Consider the following 22,842-nt stretch of genomic DNA (forward strand, 5'->3'; position numbering starts at 1 on the left):
GGTCCGCAAGACGGGACAGGATTGGAAGGAAGCGCTCAGCATTTGAGGATTTATTACCGCTGCTGACTTCAGCTTTTCCCCCTCTCTTCTCCTCTGCCCCCTCCATGAGATCCACCAGACCTCCCTATTTTGCACATGCACCCCTCCCCATCTTTCTAATTGTTGCGAGGTACCGTTGGCTCGGAGCGCCGCATACAATTTGCAAAGATTATGCGTTTTTTCGGGTGGGCGGTGCTGGTACTGCTCGCAGAAGTTGTTTGCTCACGCCTCCAGTCATTACAGTTTAATGAGTTAGGATAATTACAACCTACATTTGTTGAAAGAGATCTTTTTTTCCACGCTCTGCCCAGACGCGCTGCCTGCTTTGACTCTAGCTAAGGCCGACAAAGTAACCGATCCGATGGAAATCGGATCAACTGTTCGTCGCTGCGGCCGGGAGGTCATGGCGGGGTCTGTAGGACGACCTGTGTGAGTGTTTTGACCCCTTTGGCCCCTCAGTGCGTCAGACCGCCGGCTGAAGTGAATGGGAGTGACTCTCTCCTACTGGAAGGTCCCAGGCCTCCCATGGTGCGGAAAGCCAGACAAGGTTGGCAGTCATGCGGCTGTGCATGGTGAGTGACAGGCAACAGGCCTGTGTCCCACCCCCCCTCCATCCCATTCCCACCGCCTGGCCCCGGCCCCTCTCTCGCAGTGCGCCCCCCCGCCCCCTTCCCCTTGGTCATGGATCAGCCTGAGCCCGTGATGCTTTCATAACAAGTCAGTGACAGTCGGGATTACACAGACTGACTCCTGTAGCCTGGCAGAATATGCTGTGAGGGAAGGCTAATGTGTCTGCCCGTCCCTGTCTCTCTTCCCCTCTCCCACAGTCACAACACATCAAGTCTGTGTTTTTTCGTCTTTCAACTAAGCCAATCGAAAAAAGTAGTAAGTCTTTTATAAAAAAATCTGATTTCAGCGAGGAGGAGGTTAGATATTCCCCTCATCAGTACCGGATTAAATGCCGTGAGCCAAAATTGTCTCTTAATTGCCATGATTGGGATCTTATTTCAGGGAGATTACGATTCTCTTTTGATGGAGTCTTCTACACCGGCGGCTTCCACAATGCCAACAGTCACTGGTGTATCTTTGCTTTGTGTTTTCCCTGCTTTGGATGTTGAAATGTGTCTGTGCCTCTGGCTGAGGCAGCTCTGGGTAATTCTGCTGTAACTCGATCCTGCTGGTACTTGTTTGAAAGCTGGCATTGACGGGGCCGCCTGCATGTCTGCCTGGCCTATCGGAAGCCTCCTGCTTATGTAATAGTCTCCCATCCGTCCTGTAATTACTGCCTTTTTGGGGCATTGTGAAGTGTCTGCTCCTCTGTTGTTCGAGAGGTGGAGAGGCTAGCGCTGCGGTTACTATGGTGCCAGGGACTCTGAGATCATGGTGACGATGGATTCTTTATTTATTTTGTGCAAAGCGAAGATCATCAGACGGTGCTTCACTTAATTGGCAAACATGTCGTGTGATAACCTGGGAACAGCGCACCTAATTGAGTCCTCCTGCGCCGTCCTATTCTGACTACCTGACATGGAACCCAGGGCATTACATTTCCCTCTATTTAATGGCTACAGTTAATTAGACCAGAGTGAGGGAATCATTATCGCTGGAAAAACCACATGCCAGTGGATTCACCGTTAAAATTAGCCACAATTTGCTTTTTGAGCCATTTGAGCATCAGAGATAAACCACACAATGGGGGTAGGGGGGTGAGGGGATTGGACCATTACCGCAGGCTTTGTATTGTGGAATTTTAAGTCATATCATAGACAAATGGAACGATTAATTGAGAGCGAATTAATCACCCTGACTGATGTTCCGTAAGCCGGGATTCATAGCTGTCTCCACTGAGATCATTTTAAGCAATTGGCCCTTTTTATTTGTTTGGGCTGCAAGAGTAATAGTTAGATAGCTCGAAAGAATGTGTATCCCCTAATGAAATGGCACCACAGATGAGGAGCATTAGATTTTTGTCCCGCAGCCAATACCCCCACAGCCTTCATCGCCTCCTCTCCACTCCGTCACGGACGTTATGTACCTCCCCCGTACAGGAGCTTGACATGCCTTCCTTCGCCGTCCAATCCTTTTCCACAACAAAGTGTAAATGGCGCAGGCATGTGTATTAATGTACTTCAACTCGCCAAAAAAAATAGCATTTAGCCCACCAGCTCTGCCGGCAACGAGAGGGAAATGACTTAAATTTTCTTCTTCGTCTGTACTCGTGAAAATTTGCCTCACCTGATATTTTGCGCGGTGATCTTCCCGTCCGTCCCTCAGCACCTTCCCGTGATCTAGGCAAAGGGATACAAGCAGCTCTACAGAAGGTTATTGTCATGAAAAGCCCCACAGGCATTTTTGGCTCCCAGCCCTATTTTCCTCCATCTGCATGCAGTGTGTGAGGTGTCGGCTTGGGGGAGGGGGGGGTTGAGGTTGGAGTGTGGGTGGGGGGCTGTAATGATTTTTCCAGGACAGGCTGAAGTGTGTCTGTGTGTGTGTGTGTGTGTGTGTGTGTGTGTGTGTGTGTGTGTGTGTGCGTGCCCGTTTGTGCTTGCGTGCGTGTGTTTTTTTGTTGTTGTTAAGAAGCAGGTTGAGATACGCGGGTGACATGGCGTCATTTCTTAACTTCTCGGCGGATTCGTCATCCGGCTTTGTTTGTTTGACTGACTGCTGGGAAGCTTTATCTGCGTGGCGAGGCCCGTGGCTGTTTATCGCCGCGGTGATGTGTGCAGGACTGTGCAAGTGCGTGCTCCGCGCTGTCAGTATGTGTGGGTGACGGCAAGTTCACTCAAGACCCCCCGAGGACATGAGGGGGGTTCTCGCAATGAGACGTGGGGCGGGGGGAGAATTTCCCCATGACAGCACACACACACACACACACACACACACACACACACACACACACAGAGCTGAAGATGTGCTCCTCACTGCCGCTCGAGGTGAAGATCCCAAAATCACAGGCTAAAACCTCGCCGAGAGGGACGATCGCAGAGGGAAGATAAGTAATGACCCCCGGTGACGTATGAGCTCCCGTTTCTCCGGACGCGCCAATTGGCTGATGGGGTTTAAATTGAACGCGCCCGTTTCGGGGATGAGTCACGCGCGTTCCGGAAGCTCAGGAGTACATTGACCTCTAGCGCCGAGTAGAGTCGGTGACTCGTCTGTTGAGTCACGATGCGCCCAGGTTTTTAAAGGAATTCATTCCAGATCCCAACAACAGAGCCATTTAAACAAAAGCCCGCTGCAATAAATGCGCCGGCGTCTTTGTCCATGCTTTTGTCCAGTGGAGGTGTTGTCCGTCCCGCCACCTCATTGTGTTTCTGGTCGTTCTGCACAGTATCTTGTGAAGGTGTTGTGGCCCCCACATAGGGAGTGCGCCTAACCGCTGAAATTGTACCACGCCAGGGCCACCTTTCTGAGCCCTGGGATTGAACCATGAAATATCTTAAAATGCCGGGGTCAAAGGGATGGGGGGGGGGGGGGGGGTGGTACAGGTGCAACGAATCACAAAACTCACGGTTCGGATCGTTTCACGGTTATGAGTCACGGATCGGATAATTTTTCGCAAAAAAAGAAAAGGGAGACAATTATAACTTCGCTTTCCATTTATTCTGTAAAACACTTAAAGCAAGGAACTTTTACCTATGGTCTTAGATGAAAACAACATACAAGACGTCCAATGTTAAAATAAAATCTTAAATATATATAAAATATTCAATACGCAATTGTTAAATTAAAGTGCAATATGAGGCACCCATGATACCTCATTCCTGTAAACATGGTAGTGAATTTAATTCCAATGAGTAACCAGTATCATGTTCAATTTCTCAGGTTTATAACAATCAAAATTTCATGAAAATCGGTTCAAAATTGAAGCGAGTTCCAGTCGAAGTCTGCATCTCTCAATGCACATTGTATTTGTTTACCAGCGGCCCTTGACCGCTCCAATATGGCGGACGAGTGGACGCATAGCGGCGGCACAGCAGCTCATTTCCGAAATGTCGTAAAGTAGCAGCAGCATAGCGCGACGTACCGCGAACCAATCATTGTGCTTCAGAGTAAAACACAGCACGCATCTGTCTTTATCTTCTTTTCACCGCAACTCTGCATCGGGTTTGAGGGAATCATTACTTTAAAAAAGTAACAGGGGCTGTTAAACTGTATTTCACTATGATGGTTAAAATCTTTCGGTTGATCCGCGGTTGACGTTGCGAGCCGGACCGCGCCGGGGACCCGTACGGATCACGGAACAACCACGTTCCGTTACACCACTGGTCAAGGGGAGGCGGGGAGGGGGTGGGTTGGGTTGGGATGGGGGTTTGCAAGGTGTGAAACCGTAGAGCATCATTTAACCGGGGGGCGGATGGAAAGCCCGTCAGCCGGGCGGCCGGGGGCACATGGCGCAGTCCTCTGAAGGAGAATAATTATGGATGTAAGAGGAGATATTGCACTAGGAGCAGATCAATAGTGCCTGCACTGTGCTGGCGCTGAGGCCAGTGTATTTCTGTCACAGCGGGCGCGAACGCAGGATGTCAGCTTATTGCCAGTGTCTCGTCGAAGTTCCAAAGACCCCGTGGGCTTCACTGACAGCCCCGGTGGCCCTTCTGGCTTTCCTCCTGACCCAGCGGAACCTTGGATCCTGGCTGTTTGCTACACCAACCCCCCCACCCACACACACACACACACACACACACTCCACAAGCCTTTTATCCTCATCAAGTCGGCACAGAGGGCTGGCCTTTGTCCGTAATTGTTCCGGGGTCTCCCGGTGGTCTCCCCCCGCCGTGTGCAGATTCCTACAGGTTTCTGAATGACACACGTACCATCAGCGCAGTCTGACGAGCCGTAATCTCACATATATTTGTCGCACTTTGTGGAGCATGGAAACCCTGTGGCCTGTTTTTGGGGGTGTGGGGGGGGGGAGACATTAAGCTCAGTCTGCCCAACGCTCCCACTTGAACCCAACAAATTGGATGTTTTTGTGACCTAATTTATGGTGGGCCCTTTGATTGCATCATGCCAAATATAGAGATAGATAGAAAGGTCCTGCGGTTATTTTCCTCTCCCTCTCCCCGTCCCTGCTGTGTGTGTGCATGTGAAATGCTGTTGTTTAGCCCTTGCAGAATGCATGTCCTCCATGCAGTTCTGTTTCTCATCTGGCAAGTGGCCACCTTGGGCCACATCAACAGATACCGTCTTGGGCATCATCTCCACCCTCGTATGGATGTATTTATTCATGCAGAGCTCTCGTCTCCCTCGTACACAAATGGTTTGAATTATTTTAAGGGCTTTTTTTCCCCCTATTCTCCTTGTTGTTTTTTTTTTTTTTTGTTGTTTTTTTTCCTTTTTTTTTTTTTTTTCATTGTGTAAGCCATGCAAATCCCACCAGGCCAGATCTTTGTTTCTCATTAGGAGGTAAATAGAGCAGGCCAAATGCTCATATGCTTATTTTACACAGGAGGGCACGGTCGCTGTTCTCATCAATTCAGAGCGGGGGGAAAAAAAAAAAAATGCTATTTGTTCTGCTGACCTTTTGTTTGCTGGAACCGCAGCCGACTGTCTGCGGAATAAGTCGGCTAACAAGCTATGACGGAGCAGGAGAAAATCAGGTGCATCCTCATCAGACATTCCGATAACGCCTTTTGTGGCGAGATTGGTTTTTATCTACCGTGAAGAATGAATGTGTAATTAGATAATTCCAGACATGGAAATTAATTACTTAACTTGCTTGAGTCATCGGGATGAAAACACAGAGTGCGTTTTTAGGACTGGAAAATGGAAGCGGGCCAGGAGGGGGAAAGAAACCGTGCCGTACACTTTTTTATTTGACTACGCTCTGAGACCAAAGCGATTGTTTGGTTGCGAATACTTTTCTAATTGGCGGCACATGGCAGGTCAGGAGAGATCCCGTCCTCTCTCCTCCCGCTCCTTGTGAGACAGCCGCGGCTCCGGCATGACGGCGTTGTGCGCTGACCCCGTGTTAAAGCCCAGGGGGTGAGATGTGTGATAGAGGCCCTTAGTGCTGATAAGGCCGCCAGGCTGATAACACCCGGCCCCTGCACAGAGCTGCTACTGCCGCTGCCACGGCCTCCATTAAGTCCCACCGGAGAACCTCCACGCATGGAGACACCCCCGCACGCCCCCACCCGCCCTATCGGCCAGTTCATCCTGCGCTCTCTGAACCGCTTGCGCGAAACCCCCCCACCCACCCACCCTCTCAGATCGCTATCAGCGACGATATTTATGTCCCGCACATGTTTCCGATTGTTTAACCTCTGGACCCGGGTGGTGAGTTTCTGTGCCCCCACCCACCCGTGGGCTCTGCGATAGCCCCCCCCGCGGACGGAGTGAGAGAGATGTTTTTGGAGGTGTGTAATGGAACAGCGGAGGCAGAGCAGACCCCCGTCGGACTGGGCTCGGGCGAACGAAAGTCAGGCCCGCGCTCGCGATGCTTTTTTTTATTTTTTATTTTTTATTTTTTTTATACACGTCTCGTAAATCTGTTTCCCTGGAAAGTATTTATCTGTTTGTTATTTTTAGGAGTTTCACGTTTTGGGGCCGTTTCCTCAATGACACTGCTGTTTCGCGTCGTCTTGTTTTTCCCCGGATGTGATTGGTTGTAAACCAACATTGATTCACATTTGTCGTTATTTACCGATCATATAAATAAGCAAATTCAGCGTCTGTATTATTCCTCGTGAGTCCGCTGCTTCAAATGCTGCTTTGTGTATTCAAAGTAATTATGTTGACGCCTAAAGCAACCATCCTATTAATCTAAACTGATGTTAGATTCTGCAACAAGGAATTAATATAATGAACATGGCCACAGGTAAAGGGAAAATTAGTTTCAATTTCAAGTTAGTGAGTGTTTCAATAGTGTTAAGGCCACATTGAAAGGTGTGGCGCATTAGAGGATGTGGATCTCCCAAAAAACCACAGGATGCAAGTTTAAAGTGTTCAGTCAACGGAAATGAAAGCTCTAGAAAAGCGCCACGGAATCCCTCGCTTGCCACCGGGCTGTATCGTCATGTCAGTTGAAACCTGTCGGCGTTAAGGAGCCTGGCCCTCTCATTTTAAACTCAAGAGTTATCGAAAATACAAGCATTTCTTTTTCAAAGGAGGAACAGCTGAAACGAAACGTGCTGAGATAAAACGCCTCCGCTTAACGGCTCGGAGGAACAACGGTGACGCCGTCACCTGATGTTGGGTAAATTCCCAGCGGCGGCGAGGGCAGCATCTGCCGCTCTGCTGCATGTTCCCCCGTGTGTTTGTGGCTGGTAGCGCTCACCCAGCAGCGTTCTCTCCACCATGGCTGGGTGGTTATCCTACAGAGCCGTGCGATAATTAGTCACGATAACGATATTGGGATGTGAGACTCGATGATATTGAGGTACTCGTCGATAGCATCCCACCTTATCCGCCCTCGGCAGCATCCGACGGCCTCCCCCTCATCAGCCCGCATTATCATTTTAATCATCACCTGGGGTACTTGGCATGGGGCACGTCTTTGGCGCAGCGTCGCCCCGTTCCGCGGCACCGGGGCCTGGCGCTTCCGCTTCCGCGTCCCCACATCCAGCCAGAGCCCGCGTACTGTGACGCCGCCGGGGCCACTTCAAGGTTACCTGCCCACCCCCCGGTAGTGTTACCTTGATTAGTTACTTATTTCCTGCCCCTCGACTCCCACACACACAGCGTGTAACGTGTGCTGTAGTAATTTGGGTGGAAGTGCTCGAGTTGAATGCCAGATGTTGTTTGTGCTCGGGTTTTATGAAGTCTGTCTTATGCGCTTCAGCGACGCCTTAGCTGCGCCGGCGGAGAACGAGGAAGTGCCGCGTGACTCGTGCGCCAGGCGCTTTATCGGTAAATACTGATAAATGGTGGATTTGTTTAAAAGGCAGATCCCGGATAAAATTCAGAGACGCTTGTAGGGATAGTAAGCGTTTCATCATTTCCTTATGATCTGAGTACTGTGTCATAAGGGCATTATTAGTATTTCACTACTATACCACTGTCTCACAATATTATTGATGGATATATTTTGCAATGCGGCCATGCAAATATTTGCTATAACAAGATATTATATCGTACTGTAGCATATTTCAACATATCAATTGTTAATAGTACCGTCATTGCATATTATTATTGCTACATTATTATTATTATTATGGTTTATTTCCTGTTTCCTGTTTTACATCCTATATAGCCGTCTCCAACCTATGGACCCAAGGCGCTATAGGAAAGATGTAATTTGATTGACGGCACTCTCTGTATTTGTTGTTATTATAATAACAATAATAATAATAATTATTATTATTATTATTATTATTCTTATTATTATTAATAATAATAATAATAATAATAATAATAATAATAATAATAATAATAATTTATTGATCTCTTTCTTTAGCCTTGAACTGTTCTGTCAACTCCTGCTGCTGTGACACCTGCAGGTTATTTTATCTTAATATTTAACAGTTCCTATAATAACTTGCCCTCCATCTTTGCACAATGTATTCTTCGACTCAATGGAAAATACTTGTTTTGCACAGGACTGCAGAGATCAGATTCACTCTGAAAAAAACAAAAACTGTTGGAGGTTCAGACGTCTCTTGAAGCGAACTACTGTTGCAAAGCCAAGAATGGAAGAAGAGGAAAGCGCTGGTCTTGGTGTAAACAAAGTGTCAGGGCCACTCTCCTCATAACCCCCCCCCCCCCCTCCCTCGCCTGCACACACACACGGGCGCACACACGGACCCCCGCGTACAATGTCAAGAAGAATTCAATTTCTGCCCCGGCATCAGCTCGGCCCAACACGGTCAAGCAAACGCCTGTTTTCCGAGCGGCCTCGGGGATTTACGCTTTGCAGCCTATCAACTTTTATTAACCTTAGCACCAAGGTTTCCTCCTTCATTTAGATTCTTTGGGAAACGCTGAAAGCTTTTCTTTTTCTCCCCCTCACTATTGTTTCCTGACGTACGCTCCACAACTTGTGAGGATGAAGACAAACACGTCGGCGATGTATCGATTTGTGAGCTACAGACGCGAATAACCCTGCATATGAAGAAGGCGCCGTCGGAGTGACCAAACATTTTGAACCCGGCGCGCGAGAGACGGAGGAATTTTAATGGGGAGCTTTCATTTGCGGCGCGTGTTTGGTTGGAATATGAGGGAATTACGGCTGCGGGTTCCGTTTATTTCTCTTCTCTTTTTCTCTTCTCTCCTCGATACAAATAAAATGGCCAGCGAAGTGGAGCAGAAAACCCTATCCCAGATCTCAAGACCTTGTGTGGAGGGTGTATTTCCGCTTGTATTTTGCTTGGCGCAAAATCGGAAGCAGCCACCCCGCCCCCCCAACCGCCAACCCCCCCCCCACCCCCACACACCCCCGCCCCGGCAATCTTGACCGGGCTTTGGATTATTAGCGTAAGCGCTCTAAAAATATCCCTTTTGACTGTACGAGCCCCCCCCAATGGGAACGGCGGCGGCGTCTCCTCACACGTCCCCCATGTGCTCCACGTGCGCCACAGCCGCACCGTCGCCTCCGCTTAGGACGTTTCGGACGCCGCAACTTGGCCGCGTCCCCCGGCAGGCGGGCGTCTCTTTATCCGCACTTCTCCGCGGGTTTTGCTCGTCCTGCGCCGCTTCTGCCCAGATGTCACTGGAGGCACTTGTCATTGTGGCGACAGCTGTGGCGACGCCTGCGCCGCCGTTCGAGAGCACTCCACTCACATTCATGTCAGCGCATGTGAGGTGCGCCGCCCGACGTATCGCCTCGTCAATACTTCCACTCTGAGCCAGCCAGCCGCTGGAAATATTCGGCGAAAACGTCTTTACCGATGTTGGGGACTGTGGATAATCTCACAGTAGTAAGCGCGTACATATTATTGTAAATATAGGCTTTATAACAGCCCATGAGAAACTAATACTAAGCCTTGCATTGCTCACAGGTAGCCCAAAGAAATGCTTCAATTATCTTTTCTCACACCCGTTCCCCCCTCGAAGGGTTTATTTTTTTCACGCCGCAAATGTTCTAGTTGCTAACCAGAGAATGGGGGGGCGGGGCGGGGGCAGACAGACACGTGTGCCATCCATCCATGTTGTTATCCAGCCTTCATATGTGTCTCTCGTTTTCGTTCCCCCTTTCTTCTCTTAACTCATTCCAAATAGTTTGAGATGAAACATTTCTGTTTTGACAAGGCATTTTTCAAGCGCTGTCCTGCGAGATGCCTCCTCGCTCGCCTGTGATGGAATGTTCCCGGGTAGAAAAGTCAATATGTGGTTGTAAATAAATGAAAACAAATGTGATACCTCGGCCCCTCGATGGATTGGAGAAGAAAAGGGGGATGGGAGGCCACTCACCTTTATTCATTATAAAAAGCTTGACTAGTAGGCTTAATTGACTAGGTCCCTGGGAGACTGTGTGTGTGTGTGTGTGTGTGTGTGTGTGTGTGTGTGTGTGTGTGTGGTGTGTGTGGTGTGTGTGTCTGTGTGTGTGTCTGTCTGTCTGCGGGGGTGATGAATTGACATATCGCCGGCGCTCTTATGTTGATCCAAGGCAGAGCGGCCGCTCCTTGGATCCTTTCCTCCAGGGAGCAGTAACCTTATTGTTCCATGTCATCTCGTCCCCGCCTGTTTGAGGACCAGGGTGTCAACCTCTCCCCAAGGTCACCCCATCAGGCAAACACAGCGTCATATAATTGGATCATTTAGCATCGTGGCATCGACTTTATTGCGCTCTCCGGGGTCAAACGTGGATTTACTCCGCGAGGTTGTCCGTCATGATGTCTGACAATTACAGACGGGGACGGACGCCGATTGGCTCCCGCCATCGATCGGGGTGAAGAAGAACGAATTATTGCAATTTCGCCGGTGTTGAATTTCGGCGCGAGGGGACACCCCCCCGCACCCCCCCCCCCCACCAACCCGCCTCTCTCGGCGCATTATTTTAGGTTTCACTAGTGGTTTCGTAGCTGCGGGGCCGGACGGGTGTTTTGTTATCTCCCGCTGCTCTTGTAAGATGAGATGAAGTGGGGCGATGGATTAAATGGGTGGGCCGCATGCCTACTAAATCAGGAGTTGGCACGCCGGCTACCGGCTCGAGTTACCCGCCCTCATGTAACACTGCCGCACGTGCGAGTGGCTGGAAGACGTGAGATGTCTTTGCAGTGTGTCTTAAGTGTGACATCCGGCTCTATTTGTGTCCCCGTAATTAACCGAACATTTGTGTTTGCGTTTCAGGAGGCGGCCACGTTTGCCGACGGACAAGGCTTTGAGGTGAGTTGCCTGGCAATTGCACACTAAACAGATCCTAAAGGTTTATTTTTTGCTGATAATGAAGTTCTTTTTGGACAGTGATTGATGTGCTATTATACTCTCCAGGCCTTGCAGCAGTTGCTATGGAAACCTGGCAGTCGTCATGGTTTCTTTGTTCAGCCAGCTCTCTGTTATGACGCACTCTGCTAGGTCTGCACCCAACATCGCCTACAGATGTTATTTATTGAATTTTGAAAAGCCTCTTGGGAAGCTGAGAAGTTGGGCAAGGTTTCAAGCCTTCCTCGGCAGGCTCGGGACTCGTCAGGTTGCCTGGTGTAAAAGCTTCCTCATTAGCTTCATTGCACCCGGGGATGATATGTCTCCCCGTCACTGCTATAAGCACCACATCAAAATTGTACAGCGCCGTAGTCCTGTAATAGCCAAATTACAGCCACCTGTGGTTTAAGATCGTATCACTGGAGAAAATGTCCGGGCTTGTTAGTCCATAGAATATGCACTGTTTTCCTTTTAAGTGTGGCTGCCCCTTAAGTGTCAAATGAATGTTCACGTCGCCCCCTTTTTTGATGCTTTTTAATTTGGCTCTTTCTTAAAGACACCCCCTTTTCCTACTTTATAAATACGTAATCAAAGCCACAAAAAGCCTGTGTGTAAGTCTTGCAATGGGCTCAGATATTTTAAGTGCCTGCTCTCTTTCAAAGGTAGAGCTCCCTTGAATATGGCTGTGCTCTGTGTGAATAATTGTCATCCAGAATCACTAACGGTGTGATCAACGTGACTGGAATAGAAATGCAATCCTGATGGCAGTGACAGGTTTAAGAGGGGAGAAGGCATGGAGGTGGGAGGAGGGAGGGAGGGAGGGAGGGGAGGGAGGGGAGGGGGGGGGGGGCGGCGAGGCTGGAGCTTGCATCACAAAAAAATAAATAGAAAGGGCAAGGCGCAGACTCTCCCAGTAGTAACAATTGTCTGACATTTACTATGTCAACTTGATTTGCCAGAACACTCTGCAAAATTGCATCGGATGAATGTGATTTCTCGGCTAACACCACGAGCGTGTACTTATTTCTCGATGGCTGGGGGTTCAAAGAGGTTTCTTCTCAAATGTATCATCACTTGTCGATAACGGTTTGGTTCGGCGTTTTACAACCCATGCCCCCATGGCTGTGCCTTGGCAAAATTTAGGTGTCAATAAATACACGGGCTAGAGATCAATACTCCCTAACTGCAATCAGCCTTTCACATCAGCACTCTGTTAACAACAGATTTACCAAACAGTAAAATGGTGTCAAAGTTATATACGGAACATTATTTGTCTCTCGAGTCCAGTGCTAATCATTTAAAATTTAATTCATTAAATTTAAACGGTCGGGGGTTGTATGGATTTTCCTTCCAGAGTCGAGCTTTGATGTAGGTGGATATCATTACCAGGGAGCACATAAAACCAAATATTCAGAGTTAGAAATCCCAATTACATTTAAAATTTATGAATCGTGGCGCTATTTGAACAGAGTCATAACGGCAATTTGCGCAGCCGTTTTTTTATAGCCTAAATAAACTCTAATAAACCCTGTTTCAAAACGCCGATCAGCGTTCTCTTTAAATGCTCAAAGAAATATCTGCAGTGCAGCAGTAATTGAATCTTTCCCTGGCCAGGTTTCACGCACAGCCTGCGCCGAAGACGATCAATTTCTCTTTGGCCTCAATGGAGAAATGGAATTTTACACCCTTATGAAGCATTTCATAGTTCATGGTTGCCTCACAAGCCTATGCATTATTATTTATTGTTGTTATTTTTTTCATGTTTCTGCCGTAGGAAGATGGCCGGTAAGTCGTCTGTCCATTTCTATTAAGGAAAGGCTTGGTGTATGTGCGTGGCTGCGCTCCACATACTAAATAGACGTGATTCTTACCCCGCCACCTCTTACCCTAGAACCTTTTAGGTCCTAAACCTTAGCTTAGTGCCTTTTTATGTCAGTGAACATAAAACCGACGGGTGACAATGTGCCGGAGCCCTGTGCGGTTTGCATTCGGTGTCTGGAGGAGTGCTTGTGGTAACATTCAGTCACAGTGACAAATTGCTTTTTTTGCCGTTGCCTGCTAACAGCCTCTGTATTAACCTCACCATTAGCACTTACTTAGAGTGTTACACCCATTTTTCCTCTGCCCAAGGTCTCCCCGGACCTCTTAGGGCTGATTAAAGGACGTTTGGGAAGCATTTAGAGGTGTTAAACCTCATTGGCTTGAGTGAGGCGGTGGAGCCGGTGGTGCCGGGTTAGAGCCTATCTCTCCGATTACTCCCATCCCGCAGTATTTGCTCGGCCCGAAGGTTCTCCGGGGTCGGCCCCAGATTCTGACGCTCGGAGGTGTCCGCGGCCCTAAACGCCGGCTCTCTGCGCGGCGTATCGCAAAATGCAAAGGCTGCGAGATGGCGATGAAGATATTCCACCTGCTCACAGTGCATCATGATGAGTTAATAATAAAGTAGCACTGACAAGTGTGGGGTGCCTTTTTTTTTTTTCTTTTTATCCCCCTCATGATCAAAGGCAGGCACTCCGGAGAGTTGTGTCGTCTCCAGGCGAATATCCATTCTGTGCAGATGCTGATGAGAGATATCCATGATACACTGCATGCATCTCACACAAGAAGCCTTAACCGACGGCCGCGTATCACCACGCCGCTATTCCCATCTCACTTAAGGGAGTGTGCCTTTCGAATATTCTTGCTTTCTCTTCCTCTTTAATTCTCTTACAACAATAACATTGAGCACGTCCATTGATCCAACCTTCTTAAAATGTTTTTGTTTTTTGTTTGTTTTTTGGTTTTTTTCCAACGCATCTATTTTCATTATCGCCCGATCTATATTAGCCGAGAAGCGCTGACCTGCCTCGGCTCGGGCGGCACTTGTGATCCTTGATTAAGTCCCGAGAAATTGCCTCTGATCCCTGCGTTCATCCGGCTAACGGCGGGACTTCGCCCTCTGCTCCGTGTTCCTCGCAGACCGGTGACATTGCGGAGATCGCCAGGAAGGCCCAGGACCTGCCCAAGGTGAACAAGGCGAGGCAGCGGATTGTGGTGTTCACCCAGGGCAAGGACGACACCGCGGCGACCATCGATACCGGTACGGTTTCTCCCACGTTTGTTTGCTTATCTCGCTGTCGCACTGACGCCCCGACCGGAGGCCGTCGGGGCTATTCCCGCCGCCCCGACGTCTTTACCCTTCGCTGAAAACCCCTGTCTTCAGATTGCAGAATGTTGCCAAATACGTGATAGTTTGCTGACTGAAGAGAGATGAATGGCGTCAGTAATTTCTTTGAAGTTAAACCTCCGATATTGACACCAGATGTTTAAAAAAAAAAAAAAAAAAAGGGAAAGAATAAAACCCAGAATGCTTGCACCACATTTTGTCATTTCAGAGTATAAAAGGAGTGCGGAGGAGGTAACGGGCATTGATTTGTGAAGCACTCCTAACTTTGTCTTGGACGGATTCCAGGACGGTCCTCAGCCATTTTTAATGCATCACCCCCCTCCCGCCCTCCCCTCCCCTCCCCTCCCTTTTCTTCTCCAAAAAAAAATGGCGGGCAGCACGACCTTGGGGAGGTTTGCGAACACGGTTCCCGGTCGAATGCGATCTCCGCGATACAAGGGCCGCATTTGTTCGTGGACACGGCGAGGACTCCCGTTGCAGAGGGCGGCGGGGAAACGGGGGGGAGAGTGCGGTTCCCGGTTCCCGCCGGGAGCCCTCGCTTTGGTTTGTACGCCACGCCGGGGGGGGGGGGGGGGTTCTCTCGCCGTTCTTCTCGTCTCCTTGCACCACAGCGTGTGTGAAAGTAGAATTAATAGTCGCTAAAAAAAACAAAATTTGAATCACAACGGGACTTAAGAGGAATTTGCCACCGTGCCCAAACAATTCCACCAAAGAGAATTGTAGGGGAAACGGTACTTTTGGGGCCCGCGATAAACTGCAGATTCTTCCGATGCGGTGAATAATGGAAGTGTGGCGTTATTGTAAGTAACTCCTCTTTTACGAGGCTCTTAAAGAAAGGTTTTTTTGGTGGAAGGCGGCAAGCCGTGCGCTGATGAGGGGAATGAAGCGATCCCTCGTCCCGGAGGTGTCTCGCCGTGATGGATAATTCCCGCCCGCTCCTCTCGTCGCTCCGCCGCCGCCGCCGCCTTGACGTAAAGCGCATGATGGATGCAGACGGGACGCCGTGTTTGCGACGCCCGCCATAAAGGCGGACGTGATGAATGCGGCCGCGCGTGCCGCCGCGCGGCGCTTTGCAGCCGCTGGTAGGACGCCGCCCGTCTGAACCCTGTCGCTCGCGCCAGCCAAATAAACGTCGAGGCGTCAGGCGTCAACGCCAAAGAGAATTAAAGATTTTCATTTCCCAGAGGCGGCGCTCTAATAAAGTTGATCTCTCATTTTGTTTGCAATTTGTCCCCCTGTCAGGATTTGATCATTCGCCAGCCGCCGCGCGTCACGTTAAACCCTTTCACGGTGATTAAGGACGGGGAGAATGCTTTCCCCCCGTGGTACCCGTCGCCGAGACAGAGATGTCAATTTGTTATTGTTATCTTTGTTCCCACCCTTCATTTGCAGACTCAACCGGCCTTGCGCCCGACCGTGTCACTTCTCTTTTCTTTTTTTTATAGAGAGAGCTGGGAGCGGGGGTGGGGAGGAGGGAGCACTCCTTTATCTCGCTGCCACCGACACCGCTGAACTACACCGGGCTTTTTTGCTTATACACCCATTAAAGCGCTAATTAAGATCGCTGAGCCGTGGACCCGAACGGCGAAGGAGATCTAATAAACGATCATCGTCGGCGCCGCTGCTCTAATCGCTGATAAGGACGTGATGAAGCTCGCGTCGGCTGCTCAGCGGGTTCTAGGGCTCTCCGGGGGCGCGGCGGCCCGACGTTTTTATTTTATTTTGTTTATTTATCTTGCGAGGCGTTTCCGGGGGTGGACTTGAGCGTGGCACGCAAACGGCCCCCGAGGCGAGGCTGTTTCGGCGGGAGCGGATACGGCCTCCCAAACGAGGACGACGACAGCGGTCTTATTGCTCGGTCAGCGTTTTTAGACTTTTTGCGTTTTTAGCTTTTGCTCGGAAGAACGGGGCGCCGCGATTCGTCCGCTTTTAAAAGTGCACGTGACTTGGCTGTGCCAACTTGGCTGCGCTCCAAAAGTACACCTTCAAAGTAACCCAGGCCCCCCTGCGGCTTTTTTTTTTTTTTTTTTTTAATATAATTGAGGAGAAATCTTACGGTGATCTTCGAAAAAGAAAAGGGAGAAAATCCCACTGTTTTCATTCATTCATATCATATTCCCAAAAAACATGGAATCAATTAGAAGCTGCGCCTGCGTGAGTGACCTCCTCTCCGTCCTACGCTGAAGTGTTTTCTTTCGACTGTCACTGAAGGATGTTACTCTGTGATGATCTTTTGACTGTGGTTACAGTAATTGCGGGTGTACTGGTTTTTTGGGGGGGGGGGGTTTCTAACTGAATTGTGAATAAAGATGCTGGTTATGATAAGGAAACAGATTGAATGTCAAGTCGTGTCTAACCTGTCGCGTTTGCCAAGAAAGTGGTAATATCCCGCTTTTTTTTTTTTTTTTTTTTTTTTTCCAGGCTTTTTTTTTCTCCCCCCCCCGTCAGACTTTGGCCTAAAACACAAAGGGAATGGTTCCAGTGCGCTCAGGCAACTTTTTCGCCGTGTTATCGCGTTTAAATTCCGCTGTATACTTTGAAACACGCCAAGGAGCAAAGCAGTCATTTGGCATTTCCGTCGACTTGGCAGGCCGCAATTCATTTAGTGCTTAATTGCTGAATTTATCTTGATTATAAAGTGGAGCCTTTGAAGTGGTTGGATTTGTTTTTATTTTTTAAACAATTTTCAGCGCGTTTCCCTGCCAACAATTTACATTTTTAATAATATTTTGGATACATTTTTAATTTGCATTTTGCGTTGCCTGCTATCGTATCACAATGACATTTGTCTTTCTATCAAGTGAGCGGTGTAATAATTTCACAGTCGACACAATCGATGCTGGACGTGATTGTTTTCCAATAAAACTGAGGTTGCCTCATTTACATTGGCGTTCCTCCAGGTTGGGAATTTCATGTTACTACGGTGGGCAAATTGGTATTGTTAAAAAAAAGAAAAAACAATAGTTAATAATTAAGGGGCTAATTGATACTCATTTTTTAAAGAGCTGCTTCTTGCAAGAATGTGTAGAGTTTAATCACTGCCATTCAACGGGCTTAATGAGGGAGCGCAGAAGAGTGAATTAGCAAAAGTACACAATTGCAGCTTAATGACGGTTAAATATTACAATAAGTCGCGGCAGTTTCTTGTTCTGCAGCGAGTTCCTACCTTCGAATGTTCCATTAACCAAACCGCTATCAATCAAAGGGTCTTTGTTTCGCTTTCACTGAATCCAACGACGTGAACACAGGTTTAACGATTTAAAGTAATGGAGCCGCCGCCATGACACTCAGGTGTAAAAAAAAACAAAAAACGAATCGCCACTTTTCAGGGACGCTATGAAACGGCAGGGACCCCCGCCGTTCATGGCGGATCAGGGGTTTTTTTTTTTTTGTTTTTTTTTCACTTCGCGTCCACATACTGTCCATGAGAGTTCTCGCCAATGAGCCCCTTTGTTCCACGTGGCCCGGGATCTGAGGGAGCGTAACCCGAGCCAGCGTGTTGTATAAATGCAATCATTTCTGTCAAAGGGGGTTCTGTGGACGTCCGTGGGCGGAAACGCTGACTCAGGTGGTTCTTGCGCTATTTTTTTTGACGCGGCGATGGACGCTCAATTCCCTGCGAATGACACTGTCTCACACACATGATAGCAAATAGACGGATGTGTCAAAATGCGTTTTTAAATGTATATATATATATATATTTTTTTTTGTTTTAATCCAGATTTCTACTCGCCTATGACGTTGTCGGCTGGTAATGTACTTGTCTGTTGACTCGACTGACTGAATACTCGCATGTTGGACAACTGCCAACCGGGCCCTGCAAGTTCGGGTGTCGCTTTCTCTTTTCCAGTTTATCTTCGGAACTGCGGGAAAAGTTTCCACGGCTCCTTGGATTCCCAGGATCTGAGGAGTGTCTTTTAACGAATAATGCAGATGTGTGATTTGTCAGTGAGGAGCTGGGGGCGGGGGGGGGGGAGGGGGGTTGATAACCAGGTCCCAAAAAAACCTCTCCTTGGTCCGTTGGCATCAGAACGGCACCACCAGCGCTTTCCGGATGCCTTCCAGCCCTGCGGCTCCACAGTGGCGTCGGTCTGTGCTGTCGGAGGCCATTTCTCTGCGCGCCCTCTTGGCGTTCCGAGTGCCTCCATTACATTTACCCTCCGGTTCAAAGTCCGACCCCGCGGCGGATCCCCTGAAGTTTGCCTGCCAGCGCCTTTGTTCCGCGGCGCAGGAACATCGGCTGGAGATTTTACCCTTTTTGCCTGCCTCCTCGCGTTGTGACGGCTGGAATTTGCTCTCACCGACGGCCAGGGCCTTTATGTGCCGTGGTGTGGAATTAAAATCGTTCCGCCACTTTAAACCCATTTCCGTAATAACCCCGTAGTTTTCAAATCAATAACAAATCCCGTTGTTCAAACCCACATTAAGTCCTTTCACACTTGTTATTTTCTTTAAGCAAAAAAAACAAAACATTTAGGCCAAGTCTTAGACTAAATCACACTTTTAATCTGGACTAATGGAAACTCTCACTCATTGTTTAATAGTCTTAGACTTGCCCTAGTCTTGGTTAAATTTAAAAAAAAATCTGATTTCCAGAAGTAAGATGAGATCCAATCTACATCTAAGAGACGGTTTAAATTAAGGTTTAAATCAAGGTTTATTTAAGGCGACAGCAGAGAGCGTGGACGATCTGGATGAAGACCAGGCCAGACGGAAGGAGCCGACTCGTCCTCCGTGACCTGAGTCTTGGACGACTCTTTAGAGCGAATTCATTTCAAAATAAGCAACATCTCGGAGAGGCATGTTTTTTATATTCTGGATTAACTGAAGTAGGATTATCGAAGTCCCGATTGAAATTAAACCCCGTCTGCGAAAGCGCCCCGTGGTGTTCTATTTAGAAAAAGGTTCTATTTCCGTGCCACATACCCCGGACAGCTTGTGCGTTGTTTAAGCTGTGTAAATATATTTAGCCGCGGAATAATTCATTGGTCTGTTGATCACCAGATGCACAGCAGTCGCACCAGTTTCTAATTGTGCATGATAATCTGCGTCACACTCCCAGGGCGGTTCTCATTTCGCCGGCCCATCAAAATGCGTGCGTCCGTCCGTCCGTCCGTCCCCCCCCCCCCCGCGTGGCTCGACCCGCCGTCTCCCAACGGCGGGATAATCGACGGGAAACGGCGCCGTTATTAAACGGAACGTTTTACGTGCAGGACGCGCGTTTAATCACGTTAAAGGGACGGGGGGGTCGTTCGTCCGCGACATTAACGAGGCGGCGTCGTTATGTCCCCTAATTAGCCCATCCTAAAAAGATCCCAGCCCGCTGTCATTTATTATCGACGGGGACGATCGGCCGCTTTCGGGGGGGGGGGGGGGGCGTTGTGGACACCGCCTGCGCCATATGTGCACTTGTTGCCGGAAGATGCATATCAAGTGCCTTTTTTTATTTTTATATTTTTTCTCTCTCAAGCTTTTTTACCATCAAACACGCGGCGGTGTGCGGCTTTCCCTAAAGTCCTCCCTCTGAACAGCACGGGGTGCACGTCGACACCGAAATGTTATCGGATTGATAAGGCGGGGGCTTTTTTTTTTGTTTTGTTTTGTTTTGTTTTTTTGTCTGCGGCAGTTAAAAGTTCTGTGAGACACGGCTGGGTTAGCGGGGGGCCTCATTAAACTACTTTTGTGGATTTATTTATTTATTTATTTATTTTTCCCTTTTTTTTTTTTTTTTTTTTCCTCCCCTCCTCGTGTCTGCTTAAACTCCCGCCCTGTTTCCCTCAATAAGAGGTCTGTCAGCCTCCTTCGTGCTCCTTTCATCCACATGTCAGTCTTTTGTCTCCCGCACCTTTTTGAAGGTTAGTGTCGGCACCAGAAACCTGGGCTTGTTTGATGGCTGTGTGTGTGTGTGTGTGTGTGTGTGTGTGTGTGTGTGGGGGCGGGGGTCAGGTTTCTCTGACATGAGTTGCTGGTTTAATGTCATTCTACCCTCTCCCGAATTTGTCATCTGGTGGATTGTTTATTTTCTTGTGACGGGAGGTTTCTTTCAAGCGCATGTTCCATTGAGCGTCGGAACAATTGTATCCGTCAAAGACAAATCAATTAACAAGATCTGGCTTTGTGATGTTTCTTACTCAGTGCCTCACACTCTTATTACGGCACTTGGCTCGGGATTCATAGACGTCGCGGGTGTGTGATTACCGTGCCTACTGTTTTGTACTTTTAATTTATTGTAGTGTAAGTGGTGAGAAACGCATCGCTTACTGAAGTGTTTGAGAAGCAAGCCTGCGCTGTTGTCACCGTGATCTTCTGTGCCGCTTCAGATACTTTGGCATTTGTTTGTCAATTACATTCACGCTGTTGGTTGAAATATCATGGAAATGACTCTTGCGGGCGACGAGCTACAACAGAGTCTGAAGTCGATCCGAAGCTAGGATTCGGGCAAACCTTTGTTTTGTGTATTCTTTACAGCGAGAAACTTCTAGTTACGAATAAGTTTACGACTCTGAGAGAATCGCGCATTAGGATTTGGATATTTCGCCGTGTTTCTAAACATATTGTCCATTCTTACCACTCCCTGACCTTGCCTGCACTCCCAGGTTTCATCTCGGCATCGCGTGACCTTTTATTGACAAATTTCACCAAAAAACGCGCGGAGGGAAATGATGGATGAATAATGCATTGCAGCATGGCGATGGGTGGCAAGGAGCCAGGAAGGAGGCAATCATCTGCGTCTCCACTTCAACTAACAGTCCCTTCTGTCTCTGCCTCCGCCGCAGGTGAGAGGGCGACCATGTTCCCCGTCCTGGACATCGACCAGAACGACATCGTGGACACAAACGGCGCCGGCGACGCCTTCGTGGGAGGTAGTGGCGCTAATGATTCTCAATACGGTGTTAATTCTAAGTCCATTTCCCGTCCGGGGGGGGGGGGGGGGGTCGCCCCGAGGTTATGCGGGCGTGACGTTTTTGCCCCGCTGTTTCCATTGCGTCCCTGTCGATCAAAGCACCGCACGCAAATAAAACCTCCTTTAAGTCACAATACCGGTGAAAACAGACTTTTCCCTCTTTGCCAAATTAGTTCCTGTCTCCCATAAACCGTCATCCATCGCTGCGCCGGTAATTAACTTGCCATTCACCCGCTCCCCTGCCCCTCCCTCCCTCCCTCCCTCCAGGCTTCCTCTCGGAGCTGGTGCGGGAGAAGCCGCTGGAGGAGTGCATCCGCGCCGGACACTACGCCGCCAACGTCATCATCCGAAGAGCCGGCTGCACCTTCCCCGAAAAGCCCGACTTCCATTGACGCGCCCCGGGCGCTGCGCTGCCTCTCGCGCGACTCAAAACTGTTTGTCCGTTTCTTTGCTTTTTTTTTTTTTTTTACATATACCTATTTCCAACTACCTGTGACTCCTTGTTGCCGATTCAGTGTATCAACAGATATCGGTCAGATGTTATAAAGAGCTCAGTTACCGCTGCTTAGCTTTTTCGTGCCATATCATGGAAGTAATTCATTATCTCGCCTTTAAGTCTTAAGTGTCCACAGATGTTTGTTTGGATTTGGCACCAGCGTTGAGTCTTCAGCTGAAATCTGACATGTTGTTGTTGTTGTTATTACAGAAATAAATTCACCGCGGGTGTCTATGCTATGTGATAAGAAGACCAAAATTCCTCTGATATTTTATTGGTCAAAATATTTGCATTGGTGAAATAAACCATCTTTGTGTGTCTCGACCTCCAAGCCACAGAAAAAGAAAATCCAATGTGCGCAGGCTTTGTTTTTTTCGTTTGTTTGTTTTTTTCCTTTGATAAGGAAGCTGTTCCATCATAATCACTTCAGGATCACTGTCGGGATAATGGACGGCTTAACCCCGCCGGTGACCGCCCGCGCCTCCCCGTTGCGCCGCACCATCTCCGCGGTGGCCCTGCGGGGTCCTAAGCGGTCACTGGTGGAGCCTGGAGCCCCGGCTTCGCGGCCGCAAGGGGGCCGTTTATCACGGGGAAAATGAGGGGGGGATCCCAGGTGCCCAGCGGCGCTGTCGCTGGGGGGGTTGGAGGAGAAAGATCAGAGGGAGAGGCCCGTCCCCGCCCACTCCCACTTCCCGTGGACGAACACAGCCCTAGACTGTCTCACTACCCCCTCTCCCCAAAAAAAAAACCCCCAAAAAAACCCACTTTATACCGCTCCCGTCTGTCCTGGTGTAAGTGCTCCGAACTGCCAGAAAACAACCTGTTGGGTGGTATTTATTCTTGTTTCTCGAGCACGGTTCCATATCTGCAGAAAGGGTTGTCCTCCCTCTCGGTACCAGGGCTGTGTTTTCGGTAATAAGTCGCAGTTTATGC

At 48.9% G+C, this 22,842-nt stretch overlaps 1 protein-coding gene across 3 annotated transcripts in view; it reads left to right on the top strand.

The window, feature by feature from the left end:
• adkb (adenosine kinase b) overlaps window positions 1-22,152 on the top strand; it is a 90,862-nt gene extending 68,710 nt beyond the window's left edge. For all 3 annotated transcript variants that reach the window (XM_080021734.1, XM_080021735.1, XM_080021736.1), the window contains 4 exons: window positions 11,272-11,307; window positions 14,302-14,422; window positions 21,286-21,372; window positions 21,681-22,152. In XM_080021734.1, coding sequence (XP_079877860.1) covers window positions 11,272-11,307; window positions 14,302-14,422; window positions 21,286-21,372; window positions 21,681-21,805 — 369 coding nt within the window. In that variant the 3' untranslated portion in view covers window positions 21,806-22,152. The remainder of the gene's footprint in view (window positions 1-11,271; window positions 11,308-14,301; window positions 14,423-21,285; window positions 21,373-21,680) is intronic.
• The last annotated feature ends 690 nt before the right edge of the window (window positions 22,153-22,842 follow it).

The sequence above is a fragment of the Zeus faber genome (assembly GCF_960531495.2).
Source record: "Zeus faber genome assembly, chromosome: 20".
In the NCBI taxonomy this organism is placed as follows: domain Eukaryota; kingdom Metazoa; phylum Chordata; class Actinopteri; order Zeiformes; family Zeidae; genus Zeus; species Zeus faber.